Source organism: Ascaphus truei, chromosome 1 (genome assembly GCF_040206685.1).
Source record: "Ascaphus truei isolate aAscTru1 chromosome 1, aAscTru1.hap1, whole genome shotgun sequence".
NCBI classification, from domain to species: Eukaryota; Metazoa; Chordata; class Amphibia; order Anura; family Ascaphidae; genus Ascaphus; species Ascaphus truei.
The window spans coordinates 511210964-511233900 of NC_134483.1; the positions used below are offsets into that span (position 1 = coordinate 511210964).

Consider the following 22937-nt stretch of genomic DNA (forward strand, 5'->3'; position numbering starts at 1 on the left):
CACAGCAAAAAGACAGGCTGGCGGCAGTGACTGCGTGCAAAAGCTTTATTCCGGCAACATTGCCATTAAAAACAGGACAGGTTCTCTGACGCGTTTCGTCTAAGAGACTTTTTCAAAGAGTGCTATACTGCAGCCAGGGATGTTCCCTAAATACCCACAGACACCCACGTGATCAATTAGAAATCCCCGCCCCTGGCCGGTAATTTACAGGCCACTGGATAATTATGTAAATTAGAAGGGTGCTGCCCATCAAATCCAATGGAGGGGAGTTTTAACCATATGGTTCCTGAATACATTTTGGGAAACTAATACTGTAAGGGTAGCAGGTCTATCCTCTGGCTGCCATAGCAAACTGATATGTGGAGAACATAACATGACATTTAATCTTATTTAAAATATATACATATTAATATACATTAATAGGTAATGCATCATCTGATAATATTAAGCATATTTAGAATGACCATTTAGCTTGCAAGAGATTATCCTAGAGAGCTAGATGTACTTAATTCACCTATTATGCATAAAAATAATACAAAACAAAAAACATGTTTAAGACATGTCACAAATCTAAATATTAAAAAATAAAATAAGAACAGCCACACAGAGAGAATATATAAATTGTCACATCATCCTAGATGAAAGTTCAGGCATCAGACAATGATGGATACATAGAAGACTGACACTGTTGCATTCTATTCTGCATTCTATTTTGTATCGTAGCAACAGACCACCCAATAATTTTGGGCATAACCTCATATTATTGTGATACAGAAGATTATATTAGTACAGCCAAAGTTATAACAATAATTTTTTAAACAATAATTTTAAAGCCTCTAAAAACAATAAAGGCAAGAAAGCAAAAGAGCAGCAGAACAACGGCAGAGAAATATCATAAGTACCGGTCTTATATTCAAACACCTAATATATAATTTTCCGTTTTTTGTTTCAATATTTCAGATTTAAGTATTTTAGTATTTTAGTAGACCCTAGGTACTTCAACCAGGGGACAAACAGTTCATCAGCCCATATATCCATATATCTCTCTCTATTCAGCAAACAGTTGACTGTGATACACAGGGCTAGCAGTCTATAAAAAATGGGACAGCTCCCAATCCACATTTAGACCTTGTGGGTGGAGACTGTCCGTACAAAAGATCCATGACATCTCTTTTTGGTTCAATATCTTAAGTCTATTACCACCCCTTATCATATTAGGGACATGTTCAAGTCCCAAAAAGGAAAAGCCATGTAGGCCACCTTGTCGACAGGAGGAAAAGTGTCGAGAGACCGGGTGCAACAAGTCCTTTTTCTTAATTAGCCGTACATGTTCCTGTATTCTCGTTTTTAGCGCTCTAATTGTACGGCCAATATAGGTCTTGTTGCATCCGCATTTGATCATGTAGACTACATGACTACTGTTGCAGTTGATGAACATATGTATGGGTTTTTTAATCTTTGGTTTTAGACAATCAATTACCTTAGTTGGTCTAGCATACTGGCACACATTACACCGTCCACATGGGAAGAACCCTTTAGGTATATTACTAATTTTTTCCACACTTTGGGATGAAAAGAGACTGGGTGACAAATAAGATGATAAAGGTTTTGCTCTACGAAAGACCAATTTGGGCCTTTCCTTTGTGATGTTTCCTAGGTCACAGTCTAGTGTAAGTGTTTCCCAGTGTCTGGCTATAATGGACCTGATGTCGTTTGATTGACGGCTCTGTCTGGTGATAAACAGGGGTACATTTTGGATGCGATCTCCCTTATTCCCTTTTGTTCTTGACAGAAGCTCCTCCCTTGACATTGCTTTAACTATAGTAAATGTTTTCACTAGATACTCTTCAGGATACCCTCTGTCCTTGAATCTGTTAATCATTAGATTTGCCTGGTTGATGAAATTTTCATCGGTTGAACACAACCTTCTGAGGCGCATAAGTTGCCCCTTTGGTATACCTTTCTTGAGGGGCAATGGGTGATTACTATTCGCCATAAGGTAAGTGTTCCTGGAGTTGGGCTTCCTGTACACGTCAGTCTGAATCTCTCCCATTAAATCAACATAAATAAGGATATCCAAAAAGTGTATTTGATTACTACTGTGCTCATGTGTAAAGTGTAGGTTATAATTATTAGAATTTAAAGACTGGATAAAAAGCTCCAGAGTGTGAGTGTCACCCTCCCAAATCAAAAACAGATCGTCGATATAGCGGCGATAAAACAAAATGTGTTTCCTAAATAAATTTAAATCGCTATAAATAAATAGTGATTCCCAAAACCCCATGAAAAGATTCGCATAAGAGGGTGCAAAAGACGTACCCATTGCAGTGCCAGTGAGTTGCAAATAAAATTGTGAATCATAGCTAAAGTAGTTGTGCGTGAGCAAAAATGTGATAGATTCAATTAAAAAAATACAAAGTGCAGGGGAGAGATCAGATTTGTTAAGAAAGTGCTGTACAGCCTCTATGCCCTGCCTGTGGTCTATGATGGAGTACAATGACTTCACATCCATAGTCACCCAGACACAGTTGGTAGTCCAATTTATTGTTTGTAAGTCTTCAATTAAATGTCTGGAATCTTTAGTGTAAGAGGGCAGGCTGAGCACTAGAGGCTGTAGAAAAAAATCAACATAACGTGATAAAGCATCTCCCAAAGATCCAATACCTGACACAATTGGCCTACCTGGAGGTTGCGTCAGGGTTTTATGGATCTTTGGGAGATGATAAAAAATAGGTATAATTGGGTCTGGTGTGTACAGGAAGCCCAACTCCTTAGGATCCAAAATATAGAGGACTTCACCCAATTCCAGGTGTGACCTAAGCTGGACGAGGTATCTTTGAGTAGGGTCGGAGGGAAGTTTTTTATATGTAACAACGTCTCCTAGCTGTCTGAGAGCTTCCTTGTTATAATCTTCCGAGGACTGAACAACAATTGCTCCTCCCTTGTCTGCTTTTTTAATGACAAGGGATTTATCTTTTTGTAAATTAATTAGCTCTTGTCGTTCAGTCCTCGAGAGATTATCCCCTTTGGGGTGACCAATCGTGATCCCCTCTGCCAGTATTCTAAGGTCCCTCTCAACAAGTTTCTCAAATGTAGAGATAAAGGGACCCTTAGAGTTATTGGCGCAGAAGATTGACTTTCTTTTAAAATTTGTATGTTCGTGTTGGAAGAAATCCATAGAAAGTGGATTGGGAGCTGTCCCATTTTTTATAGACTGCTAGCCCTGTGTATCACAGTCAACTGTTTGCTGAATAGAGAGAGATATATGGATATATGGGCTGATGAACTGTTTGTCCCCTGGTTGAAGTACCTAGGGTCTACTAAAATACTAAAATACTAAAATCTGAAATATTGAAACAAAAAACGGAAAATTATATATTAGGTGTTTGAATATAAGACCGGTACTTATGATATTTCTCTGCCGTTGTTCTGCTGCTCTTTTGCTTTCTTGCCTTTATTGTTTTTAGAGGCTTTAAAATTATTGTTTAAAAAATTATTGTTATAACTTTGGCTGTACTAATATAATCTTCTGTATCACAATAATATGAGGTTATGCCCAAAATTATTGGGTGGTCTGTTGCTACGATACAAAATAGAATGCAGAATAGAATGCAACAGTGTCAGTCTTCTATGTATCCATCATTGTCTGATGCCTGAACTTTCATCTAGGATGATGTGACAATTTATATATTCTCTCTGTGTGGCTGTTCTTATTTTATTTTTTAATGTTTAGATTTGTGACATGTCTTAAACATGTTTTTTGTTTTGTATTATTTTTATGCATAATAGGTGAATTAAGTACATCTAGCTCTCTAGGATAATCTCTTGCAAGCTAAATGGTCATTCTAAATATGCTTAATATTATCAGATGATGCATTACCTATTAATGTATATTAATATGTATATATTTTAAATAAGATTAAATGTCATGTTATGTTCTCCACATATCAGTTTGCTATGGCAGCCAGAGGATAGACCTGCTACCCTTACAGTATTCGTTTCCCAAAATGTATTCAGGAACCATATGGTTAAAACTCCCCTCCATTGGATTTGATGGGCAGCACGCTTCTAATTTACATAATTATCCAGTGGCCTGTAAATTACCGGCCAGGGGCGGGGATTTCTAATTGAGCACGTGGGTGTCTGTGGGTATTTAGGGAACATCCCTGGCTGCAGTATAGCACTCTTTGAAAAAGTCTCTTAGACGAAACGCGTCAGAGAACCTGTCCTGTTTTTAATGGCAATGTTGCCGGAATAAAGCTTTTGCACGCAGTCACTGCCGCCAGCCTGTCTTTTTGCTGTGCTCCAATGTCCTTGTTTCTCCCCTCCGTGTATTTGTAAATGAACACATAACGGCTTAATTAGTAGGAATTGGAAATATTAATACGGAAGTAAAGGTCGGGGGGCCTTTTCCTGGTGTGTCCAAAGGACCAGTTTGGGCCGTTTTTTCTTCCCCCATAGTCTTCTGTAAGAATTTGTAGCCGAAAGCAGCACGGGCGTACGAAGAATAACCACATAAAAGTGCAGTGCTTTTGTTTTAACTATTTTTTTTAATTTGCAATAAACCCGACCAGTATAAAATGTAAAAGCATAGCATGCGTTTATTATTATTGCCACATAGATATGTGAGAACATTCTTGAAAAATCACCTGGAAATGTTAAAAGAGCTTTGCCTTTTAAAAAAACAAAAACACACTGTCCCTCCCCTAGGTGTAAAGCGGGCAGTCTCCGCAGATGAAGCGCATTAATTTCCGCTCCGGGGACCCTCTGCTTCGTGAGATAATTACATCGGAAATGTGCTGCCAGTATCTGCCCTGTTTAATGAGCCCGCTGGGCCTTCACATGGAGCTTTTCTGTGCCCAGCCAGGGCGGCTACCGGCAGCCCCTTCTGATGCATGTATATCCGGAAGCAGGGGGTCCCGGGGCTGAAATTAACGTCGTTCAGCTCCGGAGACCCCCCTGCTTTAAACCTAGTAAAAGAAAACAAAACCTTCGAGGTGAAGCCACTTTTATGTCTGGGAGCAGGAATATTGCTTTCCGACTATTAGAAACGAGTCTGCATAGGGGATTGCTGCTTTTGTATGATACATGCATGATTGTTAGAAACTCCCCGCTCGTGGCTGTATTTAGGAGACAAAGAACAAACTTTACTGGATAAAATGACGTAGTCAAAATATATTACTGTTAGAACTTTACTGCATCTTACTCATTTAAATCCCATCTGGTTAAGTGAGGACAATCCCAGGAATTGATACGCCCACAAACAGCCCACCCATTTTTATAAAGTACAAACCCTTTTTTCTGTGTTTTTATCATGCAGCTGATTTACCTTAAAATGACGGCAATATTATTCCCTACGTCCGACTTCTGGCACCCTGTGGTGACACCGGCACTGACTTTAATGAGCCAGTTACTGACGAAGGTAAGCGTAACCTTTGCATTTATTTCATATAGCGCTCTTCTCCAAATTCAAGGCTCTTTACCAATAGAATTGTTGCGGGACGGAGCGCTGTGCATAGAATCACACTGGCCCAGTCACTGCCCCAACAAGCTTACCGTCTGTTTTGGTGTCTGAAGCCCAGGGCGATGACGTGAGATAAAGCCGACACCAGAGATTTTATTCCAGGCTTCAGTGCCATTATTTTCAGTCTGTGCGTTTATTCACTGAGCCGCCAGTCCTCATGTTCTGTGCACGCAACTCCTTATGTCCTGCGTGTATTTTCTCTGCTTGTTTCCATTGATAGGAAGAGCACCTCCCTTTTATTATTTTTTTTTTTTTTGTGATTGTGTTTTTAAAACAGTAGGAAGTGAGCAAAAAAGGCGGTGGATGCAAAGCATTATGGGAAACCACTTTGGAAGCTACTGCTGTAATTGACGGCTACCGTATAGCACCCACACTAGGTGCAGTTTGGGGTCTTACTAAGTGCGCTGTCCCCACCCAGGCTCAGGAACCCAGTATACTGTTGGATCTGCCATTACAGATTTTATTTTTGGCGACCCCCTTGGAGACAGCATGAGAGTCATTAAGTTATAATTAAGAGCAGATTGCCTTCAGCTTCTGTAGTATTAAAAGGTTAATTATCTGTTACAACTGCAGCCCGTTGACACGCTTCTGAACGTGGCTGCTTTTATCATTCACCTAGGGGTGCAGCATTTACGTGGTGCATGGCTGGACTCATAAGGGTTTTCTGCTCTTCACCGCTACAGTGAGCAGTCATTCTCTGACATCACGTACACTGAAGTGTGCTGCGTTCTGGGGTTTGTTTATGGAACACAGCTCCGCTCTGTTACTTGACACAAAATACCTGACTGCTGGTATTGATGTTGGGCAAATTGCCCACGTAATCTAAGCAGCCCCTGAACATGGGGGTGGGGGGGAGTGAAACAGAATATAATATTTGCAATACAAACCCAGTAATAATACATATGTGAGTGTATAATTAATGTCTTGTACTACAGCCACTAATTCATTTTATTCCTATATAATGAATACCCTTTTATTTTCTTGACCCTTTTGAAAAATACTAAATACACAAACGGTTATTAAAAAACAAACAAAAAGCACATTCAATCAGCGAGTATGTAACTGAATGCTATATTTAAATAATACAGGTGCTCCATTAATAAATATTCCTGCCTGTGTGTAATATGTTACAGCCTGTGCATGTGTTTTTATTGTGTGTTTGCTTTCTCTTATCTCTCAGTGCCAAGTCCACGTGTTAGAAGATGTCACTGCTGGGCTGTTTGTGTGCTGTTTGTTTCTGGAGTATGTGTCTCTCTCTCGGAGATTTATACCAGAGCTGGTGAACTTCCTCTTGGGAGCTCTTCACTTGGCTGTCCCAAGCAAAGAATCCGTAGGTATGTCCTCGCTTTACTACAGATATGCTACCAAGCCGAGAACCACAGTATCTTACGTCTGTTCCATAGCAGCTGCTTTAAATTGTGAGGGACATCTAATGCAGCAAAATCATTCACTTGCTGTAAGATTAGATTTAATATCACTGCAGATAAATTGGGGTCTGTTCCACTATAAAAATAAAAATTTAAAAAAAAAGGTTGTATGGAACCATTATTTTGAATGTTACTTTTAGGAAAATGTATGCATTTTGGATACATTGTACTATTCATAATTGCACCTTTCTCTTGGAAACGCTTCCATTGTATTCAGGCAGCAACCCCAGGGGCGTAATGTTGGAAGAACAGTTTAGATTTAGCAACCTGACTGCAGCAGGATTGGGAGTGATGTGTTTCAGAGGGAATGTTTACATTGCACAGGGTTCCGCGATCTCGTATTCAGGGGAGGAGAGCGGTAACCTGACAGGAAAGGGTAACATAAGACAAACTGTATATTACTCTCCTTGCGCATTACGTATGTCAGATGTTACACACTACAATGCGGCTGTCTTGATCATTTTTTTTTTCTGGGAAGTTTTTTTCCCATGTAGACCCAAATTGCACCGTGATGGGCAGTGATCTGTTTAATAGGCGACAAATAAGGGATTGACGTCAAGTAAAACATACACATATAAGTACATTTGAAGTAATTCCTTTTGGAAGCTTTTCTAACCTCCCGTTTGAGGTGGGTTTTACTTCCATTGTCTGTCCTCCGAGCTTGTAAGTGCTCACCTGGCAGAGAGGGTTCACCAGTTAACCTCTCGTAACCCGGTGGGTTCCCAGAGGAAGAGGAGCCAGGGCTGCTGCTGTCACACAGTCCTGCAGCTGTATGAAATCAGTATGAATGCAGGTCGTGGGCCTGGTTTCAATAAATCTGTATGACATGTTTAGACATTCCAATGACATTAGTGTGTTCAGAGTAATAACCATCCCGGTCCAATTACATTTGTTACTTTAAGAATGTCAATTGGTTAGGCATGTTTTCCCATGTGTGTGTACCGTGGGAGCGAGTGCCGCATATGTGTATGGGGGGGGAAGCATGTGCCGTATGTGTCCCCTCCACCCCATTCCCTCCTCCCCCCCCCCCCCCCTGCCCAATTCAAACCAAACCTCCATCCTCCTGGCAAGCAAGAAACCAAAGAAGATATTCAATGTAATGATGTCTCTTTCATATGGGGGTATCTCCCCTGCACGCTCCTCCCCAAACAGTTGTTTTCCTTAGATTTTGAAAGGCTGTTGCTGCATGTCCATCCTAAACTTCCTTGTACTTTACATGTATGTATGTCTTTATTTATATAGCGCCATTAGTGTACATAGTGCTTCACAGTAGTAATACACGTGACAATCATAAATAATACAAATATCAGATCATGCGAAGAAGTTCTTCAGACAAACATTTGCCAGAGCTTCTCTAAATTCTCTTTCTGCATTTAAAAAGGACCTTGAACTGAACTAGAGTTGTACTTCAATGAATGGTAATGGTTTCTTGTCACTGCAGTTTGGTCCATTTCATTTCTGGCTTTATGATATCCCCTCAGTGCCCCAGGTACATGCAATGCATGATTTTGCTTTCGTGTTAGTTCTTTACGACACTGGTTTTCAGGGGTACAAAGTCTTTACAGATGAAGCAGCACTTACTGTCTCTGGGCCCGGGCAAGCTGCGTGACTACGGAGGAGTATGGCTGTGTTTTATTTGCTGTTCTGGAAGCATGGAGCCCCCACAGCCATGTCGCAGCAGACACAGTCTCCGTAGTTTTTTTTGCTTTTTAAGCCGGGGCCCCTGAGACAGTGAGCCGTGCTGCATCTGTGGCTATGTAATCCTTCCTTACCAACAAAGGATCTGTAAGACTTTAAGGTGGTGGATAAAGAGGAATATGACCGCTTGGTTCTGCTTGTGTTCAGGTGTATGTACCAACACAATATTATTATTTTTTGTTGCCTTCAACTACACTGCAGTAATAACGTCTGCAAGCTCCTTGGTCTATTTCCTCAAAGTCTAGCAGAAGGGCGGCATGTGTTCGCACATTGGATGTTCACCTCTCTGTATCCGCGGTTCCTGACAGGTTACACACTGGTGCCGCCGTTTAAATCGCATGGGAGAAATTCAGAACTGCTGCTGGTTAGTGATAAGGAGGACACGCAAACCTGGGAGAAGAAAAGTCTGCCGTTAGAAGCAGTTCATTGTCTGAAGGACAGGAGTGAAACCGAAATCAATCACTTCAAGTGAGTCTCTTGTCTTGGTGGAGTGTGTTGTGTAAAACAGCTGCAGCTTTGTAGCCTATGTTGTGTTACATAACGATGTGTAAGGGATTGCAGGAGCTGCTTCACTAGAAGTTTAATACTTAAAGCCTTAAAGGAAAATATCCAACATGATGGATAACAGGCCTGGTATTCGTTTACAAACTTCAAATATCATTTAGAGTTTTAAATCGCTGGCCGCTGTGCTAGGCTATGGCCCCGGTAACTCCGCTGCAACGCGCGCCCGCGAGATGGGCAGCGCGTGCTGCCGATTCCCTGGTCTGCAGCTCACTGCAGGAAGAGAGACCGGGGGGGGGGGGGGTGCGTGGCGGGGGAGTGACGGGGGCGCGGCCATGACGTCACCCGGCAGGTTCGCCCTCATTGGCTGAACCGCCGGGGGGCGTGCCGTATCGCTCGTCGCGAGTCCTGCTCTCAATTCTATTGAGAGCAGGAGCAACTCTCGCCCCAGCGCTGCAGCCCCCCCTCGCAGCGGGCCCGGCGCCATTGAGGGGAGGGCTCTCGTCCATGCCGCTGTAGTAGGCAGCGGGGTCAAGGCCTTATGGTCTACATTGTACGAGCTAATGTAACACTGCCTCACAAGGGCAATTGTGCATGTTTGTTGAGAGAGACTTCAGTTTGTTCACGCTCTACACAGCCGTACACAATGTCAGGAAACTTGACTAATTTGTGTAACCAAACTGTTTTGCCCAGAGTCACTTTCTGCTGTGGTTCGTTATGTTTTGTCACTGATTGCACTGGGCCTGTAAGAGAAATGTTGATGGAAAGCAAGTCATTGAACAGTCAGCTGCTTGGTATTTAAAGTGTGAAGAAAATTTGACACAATCTATGGTGCTTAAGGGCTGGGACCCGCTGCGCTCGGCGGCGCGGATGGCCGCGCGAGTGTTCCCCACCAGCAGGGGAATCCTCCGTAGCCGGTCCCAGTCCCCCCTCGCTGACGGCTCACTACGCACTGTGACGCGTCAGCCGGCAGGGGATTCAAGAAAATTGTGATCCCGAGCGGTGACGCGTCACGTGGTGCGCTGATGAGCCAATCGGGGGTAGGAGCAGGAGCTGTCATCAGGCAGCTTCAAGGTAGTGTGTGTGTTTTGTGGCAGAAGGGGAGGGAGCTGCTTATCTTACAGCAGCCCATAGCAGCTCCCTCCTGCAGCCCGTGGAGGGAGGGAGGGGGGGGAGTAGCGGGTCCCTCCGCTCAAGCCACGCCCCCACTCCCGCCCACCTCCCGCTCCCGCTTCCTACAGACCGCATATCGCGGTCTGTGTCTGTCAGCGCCCCGCCTGTCTGCAGTGCGGGCGCGCTGACTGAGGGAGCGGGGCCTTAGCCTAACACATGATACATCTGTTAATCCTTTGGTCAACCTCCAAATAATCCTAATGAATCGCTTAACTGGCCAGGAATGTGTTATGTGCTGGTAACATAGTACAGTATATACCATTTTCATGGTCTCAGAACACAATCTTTTAGTCATTTTATATATGTTTTTATTTTTTACACGTAACTTTTTCAGTAAACTGGTTTAAAAAGAAAAGAAAAAAAAACGGCTCGAACGTTTACCTGTGATGCCGTTCATTTGCAGGTTGACGTGTGTGGCTGTGTGTTTAGATCTGGTAAGAAGGTGTGTGGATATTTATGGGTGTTTACCAGCCTTCCGAGAGATAATACATCCAATTACAACTCTCCTCAGTAGGCATCTGCCTGCAAGCGAATATCCCAGTCAGATTCAGGTGAGTCTCAAACTTGTGTGTATCTATATAACACAACCCTGATGAAGGTCTTACTCTAAGGACCGAAACGTTGTTTTTTGTGTATAATGCACTACTGTTTGTTGCATCAATCTGCGATGTGCTGCTTCTTTCTCTTCAGTCTGGGTAAGGTGCATTTTTTTCCCCCCTATGATACGTTCACTTGCTTATATATGCCAATTACATATATTGCTCCGCTGTAAGGTGGTCCTTGGGTGCTTGGATATCAGCCTGAAAGAAAGGATCTACACACTCAAATTCCTAATGTAAAAGTTTTCAATCAAGGTTTACACATCAGCACTGGGTTATAGCGCTTACTTTTGTTGTGGTGAAATCTGGTGTTACTAGTGCGGTCAAAAAGAAATACAGTGGAAGAATCCCTTTTGATGCACTCAGTTATACTGAATATCAAAATAATAAAATGTTATTGATAATAGAAAACAAACTAATTAAATCCTCAAAAAGTAGCGCCAATCTTTGACAGCCAATGGATATAGTGTCAGTTATCAAGAGATAGTAGCATGAGTGCTCATGATTATACATCCTATGTAATCCTACACAAATGTCGTATCACAGTACAATACGACCACAGTATGACATTTGTGTAGGATTACATAGGATGTATAATCATGAGCACTCATGCTACTATCTCTTGATAACTGACACTATATCCATTGGCTGTCAAAGATTGGCGCTACTTTTTGAGGATTTAATTCGTTTGTTTTCTATTATCAATAACATTTTATTATTTTGATATTCAGTATAACTGAGTGCATCAAAAGGGATTCTTCCACTGTATTTCTTATCTCCACTATCCATCCCTGATAGCGCCACTTTTAGTTTCTATCACTCATGTAAGCAGCTGAGCAGGGCTTTCCCAACCTCTTTCCCCGCCACCCTCTCATATCGACGAGTGCAGTCAACGCCATATAGATTGTTTGCCCCCCGGAAATGTATAACGAGTTTACGTGTTTTTACACCCTTCTCCCTTTTTTCATATATCATCCTGAGACAGACCATAAAGGGTTGAGCAGTGACGCCAAATTATTTTAGCAATAATTAATGGTAACTTGCAGTCCAGGAGGAGTAGAGATTTGAGTGTAACATTTTATATTTAGGACACTTTTTGTGTAGCAGCCCCAATGGTTTAATGGTCCATGTGTACTAAGCGGTGCTATTCTATGAGACGCTTCCTGGCGCCAGTAGACACTTTCCAGCCCATTCAAGTGAATGGTGTCTTATGAAGTTGTGACTGCTTAGTAGATGGCAGCCTGTATGTACGTATGCAGAAGTAGTTGGTCTAGCAGTGAAGATAACGGCTTAGATTGTGAGACCATTGGGATGGTTTTTTGTGGGAGGAAATAACCATTCTCCCAGCCGGGCATGCCCCAACACCATAAAAAAACAAAGAAAACCCTAAGAATTATTATCTTATTAAAGCAAATACCATACTTGTGATGTATGGGAATAAATATTAGCTATCAGTTGTGTAAATAGTTAATGGTTTATACCTTTTTAATACACAACAACTTGTACATTATCAGCTACGAGGACCCCCAACTCCTCCCGGGTTCCCGACATACCTATTGGTAAAGAGACCAGTGTTACTTCCTGTCTTTTAAATCTTCCATGTCGTAGGATGTTGGCCCTACTTCATTTATGGTTTTGCCCCTTGCGTCTTCGTATTGGCCTGCGTCATGCTGGGGATTTAGACCATTGGTGGGTAACGAGCCACCTGCGGGCCACATGCGACTGGCCACCCCAGCAGTCCACTCTCCCTCTCTCCCCTGGCCAGAGGCAGCGGAGATGTTGCTAGTGTGAATCATAGCTTCTTCCCCCTCTCTGTACTAATCACCAATGAGGTATATCATGTATATATCACCTACCACTGATTTTAGGCCTTCATAAGGTACCCTCCCAGGTAAGTATCTCCGCAAGAAAGGGGTCCCCGGATCTGAAATCAATGCGGTTCAGCCACCAAGACCCCCTGCTTTCTATATACATGTAAAAAAAAAAAAAAAGATTAGGTGAGACGGACCAGAAGCTATCCAACTCAATAGCAAACTCAGTACAGTTAGTAACATACCCTTCCACATGTCTTCATATCACAGTGTAAAACACAGCAGCACATGGGACTGGTACATGAGGGCAGTGGCAGATTTCTCGTTAGGCCCGGGCCTAGGGCGGCAAAAATATCCGCCCCATATACATTTGCCGCGCTCTCGGCCCTGGTGGGAAGGAGCTTACGTACGCCGGCCGCCTCCTTCTGATTTGTTGCGTCAAATTACGCCACGGGCGTCACCAACGTGGTGTCACACACGTCATCTCGTTGGCATGGCAATGTGACGTCGCGGCGTCAAATGATGTCGCTATACCATGGAAACGTGACGCTGTATGACGTCACTTTGGTGATGTCCGCGGCGTTATTTGAAACGGAATCGGAAGGAGGAGGAGGGCGGCAGAAAGAAGGCGGCCGGCATATGTATGTGCCATGGGGTGGGTTTTTCTAAATCCGCCGCTGCATGAGTGTGACATGCTGTTACAATATATATTATCTACACCAACTAATAAACCCTTTTGAAGGAGATTTCCCTGAATCAGAAGACTTAAAACTTCCTGTAGTCAGGTAGATTTGTATTTTTTCTTGCTGCCTTTCAGGATTTGCATAAAGACATATTGTCGGAGATTGAGAGAAAAGAGAAGCCTTACACACCGCTAGTGTTTGAGAGAAAGATGCCTGTGCCAATGAAAATGTTTACTCCAAAGGTTATGCCTGTGTGAGTATCTGCCATGGGGGGTTATGTTATTTAGTCTTCTGCAAGTTTTCCGACTTTTAACATCATGCTGGTCTCTGGTCTCTGGAAGGGGGCCAACAAAAGGGGAAAACCTGTTGGAAACTTGCACTGAGAAAAAGGGCGTAATAGAGCTTGCACTCCTTTAGTTATACACTGTACCGGAACAATTTAGTGATGCACCAATTGCTGTGAGGGGGTGTGATCCTGTGGTACATCCCGATGTGTGAATAGTTTCTATAGTAGAAAGGCAGCGGCACTCGTAGAGGTGAAGAAAACAGTTCTTTATGGAATTTTACATATTCCACCTACGCGTTTTGCTCCCAGCTGGGACCGAAACGCGTAGGAAGAAATATGTAAAATTCAATATATACATTTTTTCTTCACCTCTACGAGTGCCGCTACGTTTCTACTATGGAAACTTGAACTGTACATTTTTGCAAATAAGTTATGAAAAATTTTGGTTGACTATTTCAGACTTATTTGTGCTCCTCTAAAGGAAAAAGTTACTGCTTGAAACATATTTTATGGAATGGTTTGCAATCGATCTCCTATTTGCCCCCCTTATGTGTCTGTTTGAAAGCCAAAAATAAAAGGATAGATTGTAATAAATTTTTAGCGCTGGCAGGAACTAGAGTTTTTTATAGTTGGGGGGGGGGGGGAGTTTTCATAATGAGAAAAGGAAGAGGCACAATTCCGTCAACTCGAGCTTTTTCATAATACATAACAAAGTTTCAATAAACTAGATGGGATTGGACCTGTAAAAGAATATTTCCTGTGTTCTTGAACACAAATTTAAAAGATGCAAGGTAGATTGCAAGCTCTTTAGGGCAGGATTTAATTGAGTGTACTTGTTTTCTGGTGCTTGTGGATTACTCTGCAAGGCCTCATTGGGCCTGCACAATTCTGTGTATATTGCTGCTATATAAGGGGAAAAAATATACAGTATAAAAAAGAGGCAACTACAGTGCAATCTTGTCCTTGCACGGGATACATGGAACACGCAGGTACCAGCTTGTGTCTCTGTTTCTCATTGGTGAGAGACAATGTCACATGGTGCATTTCCGCTGCAGGCTTGAGTTTGGCAGAAACCAGGGATGCAACAGAGTGGAGCGAGAGAGGAAGAAGCTGGTTCACAAACATAAGCGGGAATTCAAAGGAGCCGTTCGGGAAATTCGCAGAGACAACCAGTTCCTGGCTAGAGTTCAGCTGTCCGAGACCATGGAAAGGTGAGCTAATCCCGGTCCGGTGACAGCATTGTTGTTCTTCCAGAAGAGGGGGGAAAACCCATTGCTTTTGTGCGAGTTCAATAACCCCCGTCCCTTCCAGAGGGACCTGTAATGCATTGCATCGTCTTAGAAGGGTAGGAGTTAGGAATGGTGATGGTAAGCGATGGAGACACACGACACACTATATTGATGGCTTCCCATTCCTTATAACCATTAATATCTCCCTTCTGTGTGTGGGAAGGACCCTTCTGTTGGTATGTTTCTCCCCTCCCCCCCCCCCCCCCACACTGCCATCTCTCCCTGTAATGGATATGGGGAATTTGGAGTTGCTTACGACAAACATTTCAGCCACACGGTTGCTCTGTAGATTTTGAATATTTTCAAGGCGCAACCTACTCTCTGTAAAACTTAATTATTTCCTTCTTTATCGTTGAAAGTCAGTCTGAAAGTTCTCGATGCCTGGGATAGAACACGGGATGCCTGGGATAGAACACGGGATGCCTGGGATAGTACACGGGTTGCCTGGGATAGAACACGGGTTGCCTGGGATAGAACACGGGTTGCCTGGGATAGAACACGGGTTGCCTGGGATAGAACACGGGATGCCTGGGATAGAACACGTGGCTGGAATTAAAGCTTTACCGGCTTCTATTCTGTTGGGTGAGGCCACTGCTCTCAGGGTGGGAGGGCGAGGCGGGCAGGGGCTTCCAGGAGAAGAAATAGCAACCAGAGACCCCTGGATGATAGCACAATGTAAAACCTGCTTGTGACTTGGTAGATATTGATATTATTACTAAGGGTAGTCTTTGTAAATGGCCACTGTTTTGTATCTTGTGTATAGGTTAATGAAGATATTGGATGACAAAATAAATCAAAAAGGGACAATTCATAAAAAAAATATGCATTTTATTTTTAAGAAAAAAATATATGGACTAAAAAAAAAACCCATTTCTATCCATAAAATAATTTTTTCCAATTAAAAACGACTTCATTTTGTTAGTAGGAACTAAAGTATACAAATAAACTAGAAAATATGCCCTAGTCGAATTGTTGCGGATTTTAATACTTTAAGGAATGGGTATTCAACTCCAGTCCTTGAGACCCCCCAACAGGTCAGGTTTTGAGGATATTGCTGCTTCAGCACAGGTGGCTCAGTCGAAGACTGCATCAGCGATACCCTCAAAACCTGACCAGTTGTGGGGGTCTTTAGGACTGGAGAAACCCTGCATTATGGAACCAACACTGGGATTCTTCATAAATGAAGAAGAGATCTGACATTTCGATTGATCTGTACGCTATTGATTTCATTTATTAAGAACCCTAATAATTTTACATTTGGTCTGCTTCAGTCAATCTGAATTGTGAGTGATAATGGCCAATATGCTTTTGACAACTGAATACCTTTGGGTTGACAAGCAGGGGGGAATAAACACTGCTAAATTATTAAAGGCCGCACTGCACAGTGCCATTTTAGCTGTGGTCCCAGGTCACCAAATAACTGCTATCAAACTGGGCTTTTCAATCTGACCCCTCTGTGGATTAGCAGAGGTAAAGTATCCTTGTAACCTTGAAAAGCTGCAGGTATAAGAAGACTTATTTGGAGGCTTAATCATAGCACTTTATAGCATCGGACATAAACACAGGAAGCATGCAAACCTGTTGTTATGCAAAGTCCTGCCCGGGATAAAGACCCATAACACTGAACAACCCACATCCCCCCCCCCCCATCCTCCTCCTAAACGTAACCCTCTGATCTTTATTCCCCAGGGACACTGAGCGGAAGAGGAAAGTGAAAGACCTTTTTAATAGTCTATCAACGCAAGAGGGTGAATGGAAGGCCCTGAAGAGGAGGAAGATGAAGGGGAAGTAATGTGGACGGACATTATTCATAGCATCAGACACATACGGCTAAATACTGAAGTAAAACGCTTCAACACAGTCATGGTGTCTGGTGGATCGTAATTTCCTCTCCATTATTGCAGAGAACGATATAGCCGTTTCCTCTTTGTGGGAACATTGTGAAGATAAATATATTTGTTTTCAAACTTCCTGTATATATATATTTTTTTTTTAACCTCTTACATTGAGCCTGTATGGAAATGTTGACGTGCTGCTTAAGTATTGTAATTGAAGGAGCGCTCACAGAAATGTTTGTACCAAACATGTACACAAGGGTTTTAGAGAGCTGGCACCGCTGCACTAATGTCACAGAACAGGCAGCAATAGAAAGTATGTGACGCCTAACGGGTTTTAATATCTGTTCAGTTATTGAAAAGAGAAATGTATATCAATAATACGCGTTACCACCTTTTATGTGTGGAACATATTGAAGTTCAAACTGCTACCAATGTGGTGCTTTTTCTTTCTCCCAAAACATTTGCATTCAGTTTTTAAATGAGTAGCTGGAAATGTTTACTGGCTTGTTCCTCCACTCCCCCCCCCCCCCCCCGGATAATTAAAAGAAATCTTTGCACAAGTGTTTATAGGCTGGTCTGACAATGGGTAATCTTGCGTCCAAGGTGTGGGGTTTTCGTTTGAGCAAATTAAACAAACCAACAGGAGCATGGTGCATGTCTCTGCCTCCCTTGTCCACTTCCTGTACTCCTGCTGTCAGCTCCTTCTCCTGTAAGGGATACAGAGTTCACACCTCCAGAGGCTCCCTGCTGCACGCCAAGCATTGGCTGACAACAGGAAACAAGCAGGCTACTGGTCCTCTTCAGACTAACAATGCGCTTTGTCAGGGGCCTTGTGTGAGTGAAATGTGTCGTTTCTTCCTGCAAGTCCATTTACGTGGTTATAATAGGGATAAAGAAGATTGGATCCATGATTTTTCACGGTCGGCACGTTATTGTAACTGCACTTTTCCCTCCAATCTCTTTAAAGACCGACTACACAGGAGGAATTCTGCTGGGGGACATAACTGCAGACCTTTTTTCAACTGAGTTCAACCTTTTCCTGCTTTTTAATTTTTTTACACCTTGTTTGGTGTTTGCCGTATAAAAAAAATATTACCTGCCGTAACACCAGAATGCTGTACATGTGGCAAAAAAATAATACTGTACACATGAATTTAATAGTGTATTGACCCCTTAGTAACGTGTGTATGCACAGGTGATTGCATATATAACCTTGTGTAAATTGGCACGAGTGCCCTAGTTGTATTTTTTTTCCATACACGTTACGCCTATATTGTGACCGTAAAATGTTTCCATGTGATCCCCATGTCCATCACTTTGCTGGTTTTCTTATTCTGTCTTATTTGTAAATAATTTTGCAGTGAGATGTTTCTCTTGGCTCCTCCTGGTTTTATGCTGTCTACACGTTAAGCAGGGACTCTCCTTGCCCTATGGCATGGGGTGTGGCACTCCGGGCCCTATGGCATGGGGTCTGGTCCTATGGCATGGGATCAAGCATTCCGGGTCCCTACGGTATGGGGTCTGGCATTCGGCCTTCTAGTTATTGGGTCTGGCACTTGGGCCCCTACAGTATGGGGTCTGGCACTCCGAGACCCTACGGCAGTGATTCCCAACCTTTTTTGTTTGCAGGAACCCTTTAAGTATTTTGTCAAATTTAGGGGAACCCTTATCTGGATGACACATGTTTGACAGGGGTAAATCACAAAATAGACGTGTAAAGCAGTGGGGGTAATAGATAATAATTAACTCATACTTTTGAATAAACATGTATATATTTTGTTGTAAACATCACCCCCCCCCCCCCGCATCTCACATCATCCCCCACTGATCAATCGATCGCCCTCTCTCCTCTCCCCTTTCTCCCTCCTCTTTCCCCTCTCCTCACCCCTTCTCTCTCCTCACCCCTTCTCTCTCCTCACCCCTTCTCTCTCCTCACCCCTTCTCTCTCCTCACCCCTTCTCTCTCCTCACCCCTTCTCTCTCCTCACCCCTTCTCTCTCCTCACCCCTTCTCTCCTCTCCCCGTTCTGTCTCCTCTTTTTCTCTCGCCCTCTTCCTTTCTCCCCCTCTTCCTCTCTCTTCCTTTCTACATCTCTCCCTCCTTTCCCTTCTCTCCTCTCTCCCACCTTCTGTCTCTACCTCTCTCCTTCCCTGTCCTCTGTCCTCTCTCCATCCCTCTACCTCTGTCCCTCCTTCTTGCCCCATCCTCCCTTCTCCCCCTTCTCTGCTCTTTACCTCCTCACACACACTCACTCACACTCACACTCTGTCACACTCACACAAGCAACGTTGAGCAAAAGAAGCAGCATCTCTTCCCCCTCCTCCCGTAGCTCACATGAAATGTTTACAAAAAGAAGCGGACACCACAGATCACCTCCCCTCTCAGCTCACAGGCACGATGCAGCGAGGACTGCACGTGCGCGCCGAGGAGGCGGGAGAGCCAGGGGCAGCAGTGAGTGCGGGCGGCCAGGCGGAACCCCTGGGACTGCTCCACGGAGCCCCGGTTGGGAATCACTGCCGTACGGCATGGGATCTGGCACTCCGGGTCCCTACGGCATGGGATCTGGCACTCCGGGTCCCTACGGCATGGGATCTGGCACTCCGGACCACTACGGCATGGACTTTGTTTTAGCTCGTTTTCTCGGAGAATGAGCGCTATCTAGCATGCCAGGAAACGGAAGATTCCTCTTCTGCCAACGTAATAAGTGACATACAGATCACGTGATCTCTCTGAGAATCATTATCGTGAGGGGCTGGAGGGGCTGTTCTGGTGACGCAGACCCTCCTGCCCTTAAAGGGTTAAACTACTTGTAAGCAGGGATGTGGAGAGTTGCCCCCTGGTTCACTTTGCGAAAGTCCATGATTTGCACAGCTGTGAACATTTTGTGCAGATTTTGTAAGGACATTTGCCATTATAAAAGATTGCTTCACTTCAATTTTATAAGAAGCAATTATTGCAAGCATTTCATACTTTTGCAAGAATAACCACATTTTGGAAAAGCTGCCAAAAAAACAAAACTCCAACAAAGCCCTGTGATTGTATGGGTAAATTTTAATCTCTAACTTTTTTAACCTTTTTTTCTGGTTAAGGAACCAATTGTGCGGAACCCAAACCCTCTCTAATAGCGCTTCTGGATCAGATGTATTGTAATGAACCCCAACCCTTTCTAATAGCGCATGTAAGAAATCCTGTTCAGTGATAATTACAGGCAGTCCTCGGTTATCCGACACAATGCGTTACTCAAAATGGTTTAAATGAAAGGTTCCGTTCCAGAAGGCATTTTTAAAACTAAAATACACCAAATATTTTACGCAGGCAAGATATGCAGCACACACATCTATATAAGTCTGAAATAATGTTTTTGTGTGTACAGGCATACCCCGCATTAACGTACGCAATGGGACCGGAGCATGTATGTAAAGCGAAAATGTACTTTGAAGCACTACCTTTGTCCCACTTCTCGATGCATGTACTGTGCTGCAATCGTCATATATGTGCATAACTGATGTAAATAATGCATTTGTAAAAGGCTCTATAGTCTCCCCGCTTGCGCACAGCTTCGGTACAGGTAGGGAGCCGGTATTGCTGTTCAGGACGTGCTGACAGGCGCACGCGTGAGCTGCCGTTTGCCTATTGAGCGAGATGTACTTACTCGCGAGTGTACTTAAAGTGAGTGTCCTTAAACCGGGGTATGCCTGTATGTCTTCTCTGCGTGATTGGCCCTGTGTTCCCCCTGTGTCATTGGCCACGGACGCACCCCCCGCCCCCCTCATCCCACCCCTCACATTGCACCTCTTGCCCTCACTTGGATTAGGAATCTCACTTAGCAGGACCATCCACACCACTACCACCCGCCGCTCCTCGGCGCCGGCCTCACCTCTCCCCCACCACCAACACCTCTCCCCCCGGTCACACCACTGTGTCCCTGTCTCCCGCTGAGGTCCCCTGCCCCTGGGTATCACCTCCACCTGCCGCACACCCCCATGCCCCCCCGGGTGTCACCCGCCCCCCATACTGCCCCCTGTGTCGGTCCACCCCGGACCATTACCCCCACCCCTTTCCTCGGTGCCCCTGTCACATGCGCGTTGCTGCGGCTCCAGCGGCCTGGCGGTGCGCACACACTGTGGCTCCAGCGGCCTGCGGCTGCTCCCGCTCATCAGGCACTTCAGCCTCCTCCCGACGCCGGCTCGCGCCCGCTCCGGGTGGCCGTGCACTCGGTGGCCTCCGCTGCATGCTCTGCCCCCACACCCGGGACCGACCGGTCAGAGCGCCCGCACAGGAGAGGCGCCTTCTGGACCGGTGGGAGCGCGGAGACTGAACGGAGGTGGCTGGTGTCCGCCGGTGGGGGGAACGGGCGGGTCCTCACTGCAGTTGTGGGTGCCCGAGGACATTTTTGTGTGTGTGTGTGTGTGTGTGTGACACTGTGTGTGTGACACTGTGTGTGTGACACTGTGTGACACTGTGTGTGTGTATGTGTCTCACTGGGTTTGTGTGTGTGGCACTGTGTGTCTCACGGTGTGTGTGGCACTGTGTGTGTGACACTGTGTGTGACACTGTGTGTGACACTGTGTGTGTGACACTGTGTGTGACACTGTGTGTGTGACACTGTGTGTGACACTGTGTGTGTGACACTGTGTGACACTGTGTGTGTATGTGTGACACTGTGTGTGTGTATGTGTCTCACTGGGTTTGTGTGTGTGGCACTGTGTGTCTCACGGTGTGTGTGGCACTGTGTCCTGCGCGGGGGGGGGGGGAGGACCGGAGCAGCGCTGGGGGGGGGGGGGAGAGGACCAGACCTGCGCGGGGGGGCGGGCCTGACCAGAGGGGGGAGGACCGGACCTGCGCGGGTGGTGCGGGGGGAGGACCGGACCTGCGCGGGGGGAGGACCGGACCTGCACGGGGGGGGAGGACCGGATCTGCGCAGGGGGGGGGGGAGGCGGAGAGAGACGAGGGGAATGGGGGGGGGGGGGGGGGAACGGGAGGTTTTGGTCCCGGGCAGCGCCGGGTCTCTCAGCGAGTACATTATATAGTGTATATACTGACATATATATATATATATATATATATATACTGTCATTAAGGTTATGGTGGGTAAAAAAAGTGACAAAAACCCTCCACAGTAAAGCATAAAGCAACTGTAAATATTACTGTATGTTCATTTGCATGTCTTAGACAGGTCTGCAACCCTGTCTTTCCCCATTGTCACCCAGCATATAGCGCTTCCACTGCAGCAAGGGATTCTGGGAAATGCCGTGCAAATGAGCACTCAGTGCCACCTTTTGTCTCAAGCTCATATTACACAAGTGTAATACGAGCTTACACAAGTGTAATACGAGCTTGAGACAAAAGGTGGCACTGAGTGCTCATTTGCATGTCATTTCCCAGAATCCCTTGCTGCAGTGGAAGTGCTGTATGCTGGGTTACAATGGGGAAAGACCGGGTTGCAGACCTGTCTAAGACATGCAAATGAACATACAGTAATGTTTACAGTTGCTTTATGATTTACTGTGGAGGGTTTTTGTCACTTTTTTTACCCACCATAACCTTAATGACAGTGGTGATTACCTAGTCTAGTCTCAAACCTGCAAGCCATTAAGACCAGCCTCACACTGATGATACCCATCAAGGTTGAAACATGTATGTGAGTAGGTCTAATGGCTTTGCATCTCATCCCAGCCTCTGTTTAAAAGCTGTGTTTAAAACAGCATGCATTGGCTTGAGGAGTGGCTTGTGTAATACGAGCTTGAGACAAAAGGTGGCACTGAGTGCTCATTTGCATGTCATTTCCCAGAATCCCTTGCTGCAGTGGAAGTGCTGTATGCTGGGTTACAATGGGGAAAGACGGGGTTGCAGACCTGTCTAAGACATGCAAATGAACATACAGTAATATTTACAGTTGCTATATATATATATATATATATATAGTGGTTGACAAATCACCAAAAAAATCTACTCGCCACCTAGTACCAAACGTGTGCTGCTTGGGCCAATATTTACTCGCCCGGGGCGAGCAAATGTATAGGTTTGTCGAACACTGTATATATATATATATATATATATATAACATAATATATAGTATAATATAGTATATATATACGCTCTTACGACG

At 44.5% G+C, this 22937-nt stretch overlaps 1 protein-coding gene across 2 annotated transcripts in view; it reads left to right on the forward strand.

Moving 5' to 3' along the window:
* The window catches only part of NOP14 (NOP14 nucleolar protein), a 37496-nt gene extending 20538 nt beyond the window's left edge, over positions 1-16958 (forward strand). For both annotated transcript variants that reach the window (XM_075570439.1, XM_075570432.1), the window contains exons 12-18: positions 5321-5422; positions 6705-6858; positions 8958-9117; positions 10727-10874; positions 13551-13669; positions 14758-14913; positions 16681-16958. In XM_075570439.1, the coding sequence (XP_075426554.1) occupies positions 5321-5422; positions 6705-6858; positions 8958-9117; positions 10727-10874; positions 13551-13669; positions 14758-14913; positions 16681-16783 (942 nt within the window). In that variant the 3' untranslated portion in view covers positions 16784-16958. The remainder of the gene's footprint in view (positions 1-5320; positions 5423-6704; positions 6859-8957; positions 9118-10726; positions 10875-13550; positions 13670-14757; positions 14914-16680) is intronic.
* The last annotated feature ends 5979 nt before the right edge of the window (positions 16959-22937 follow it).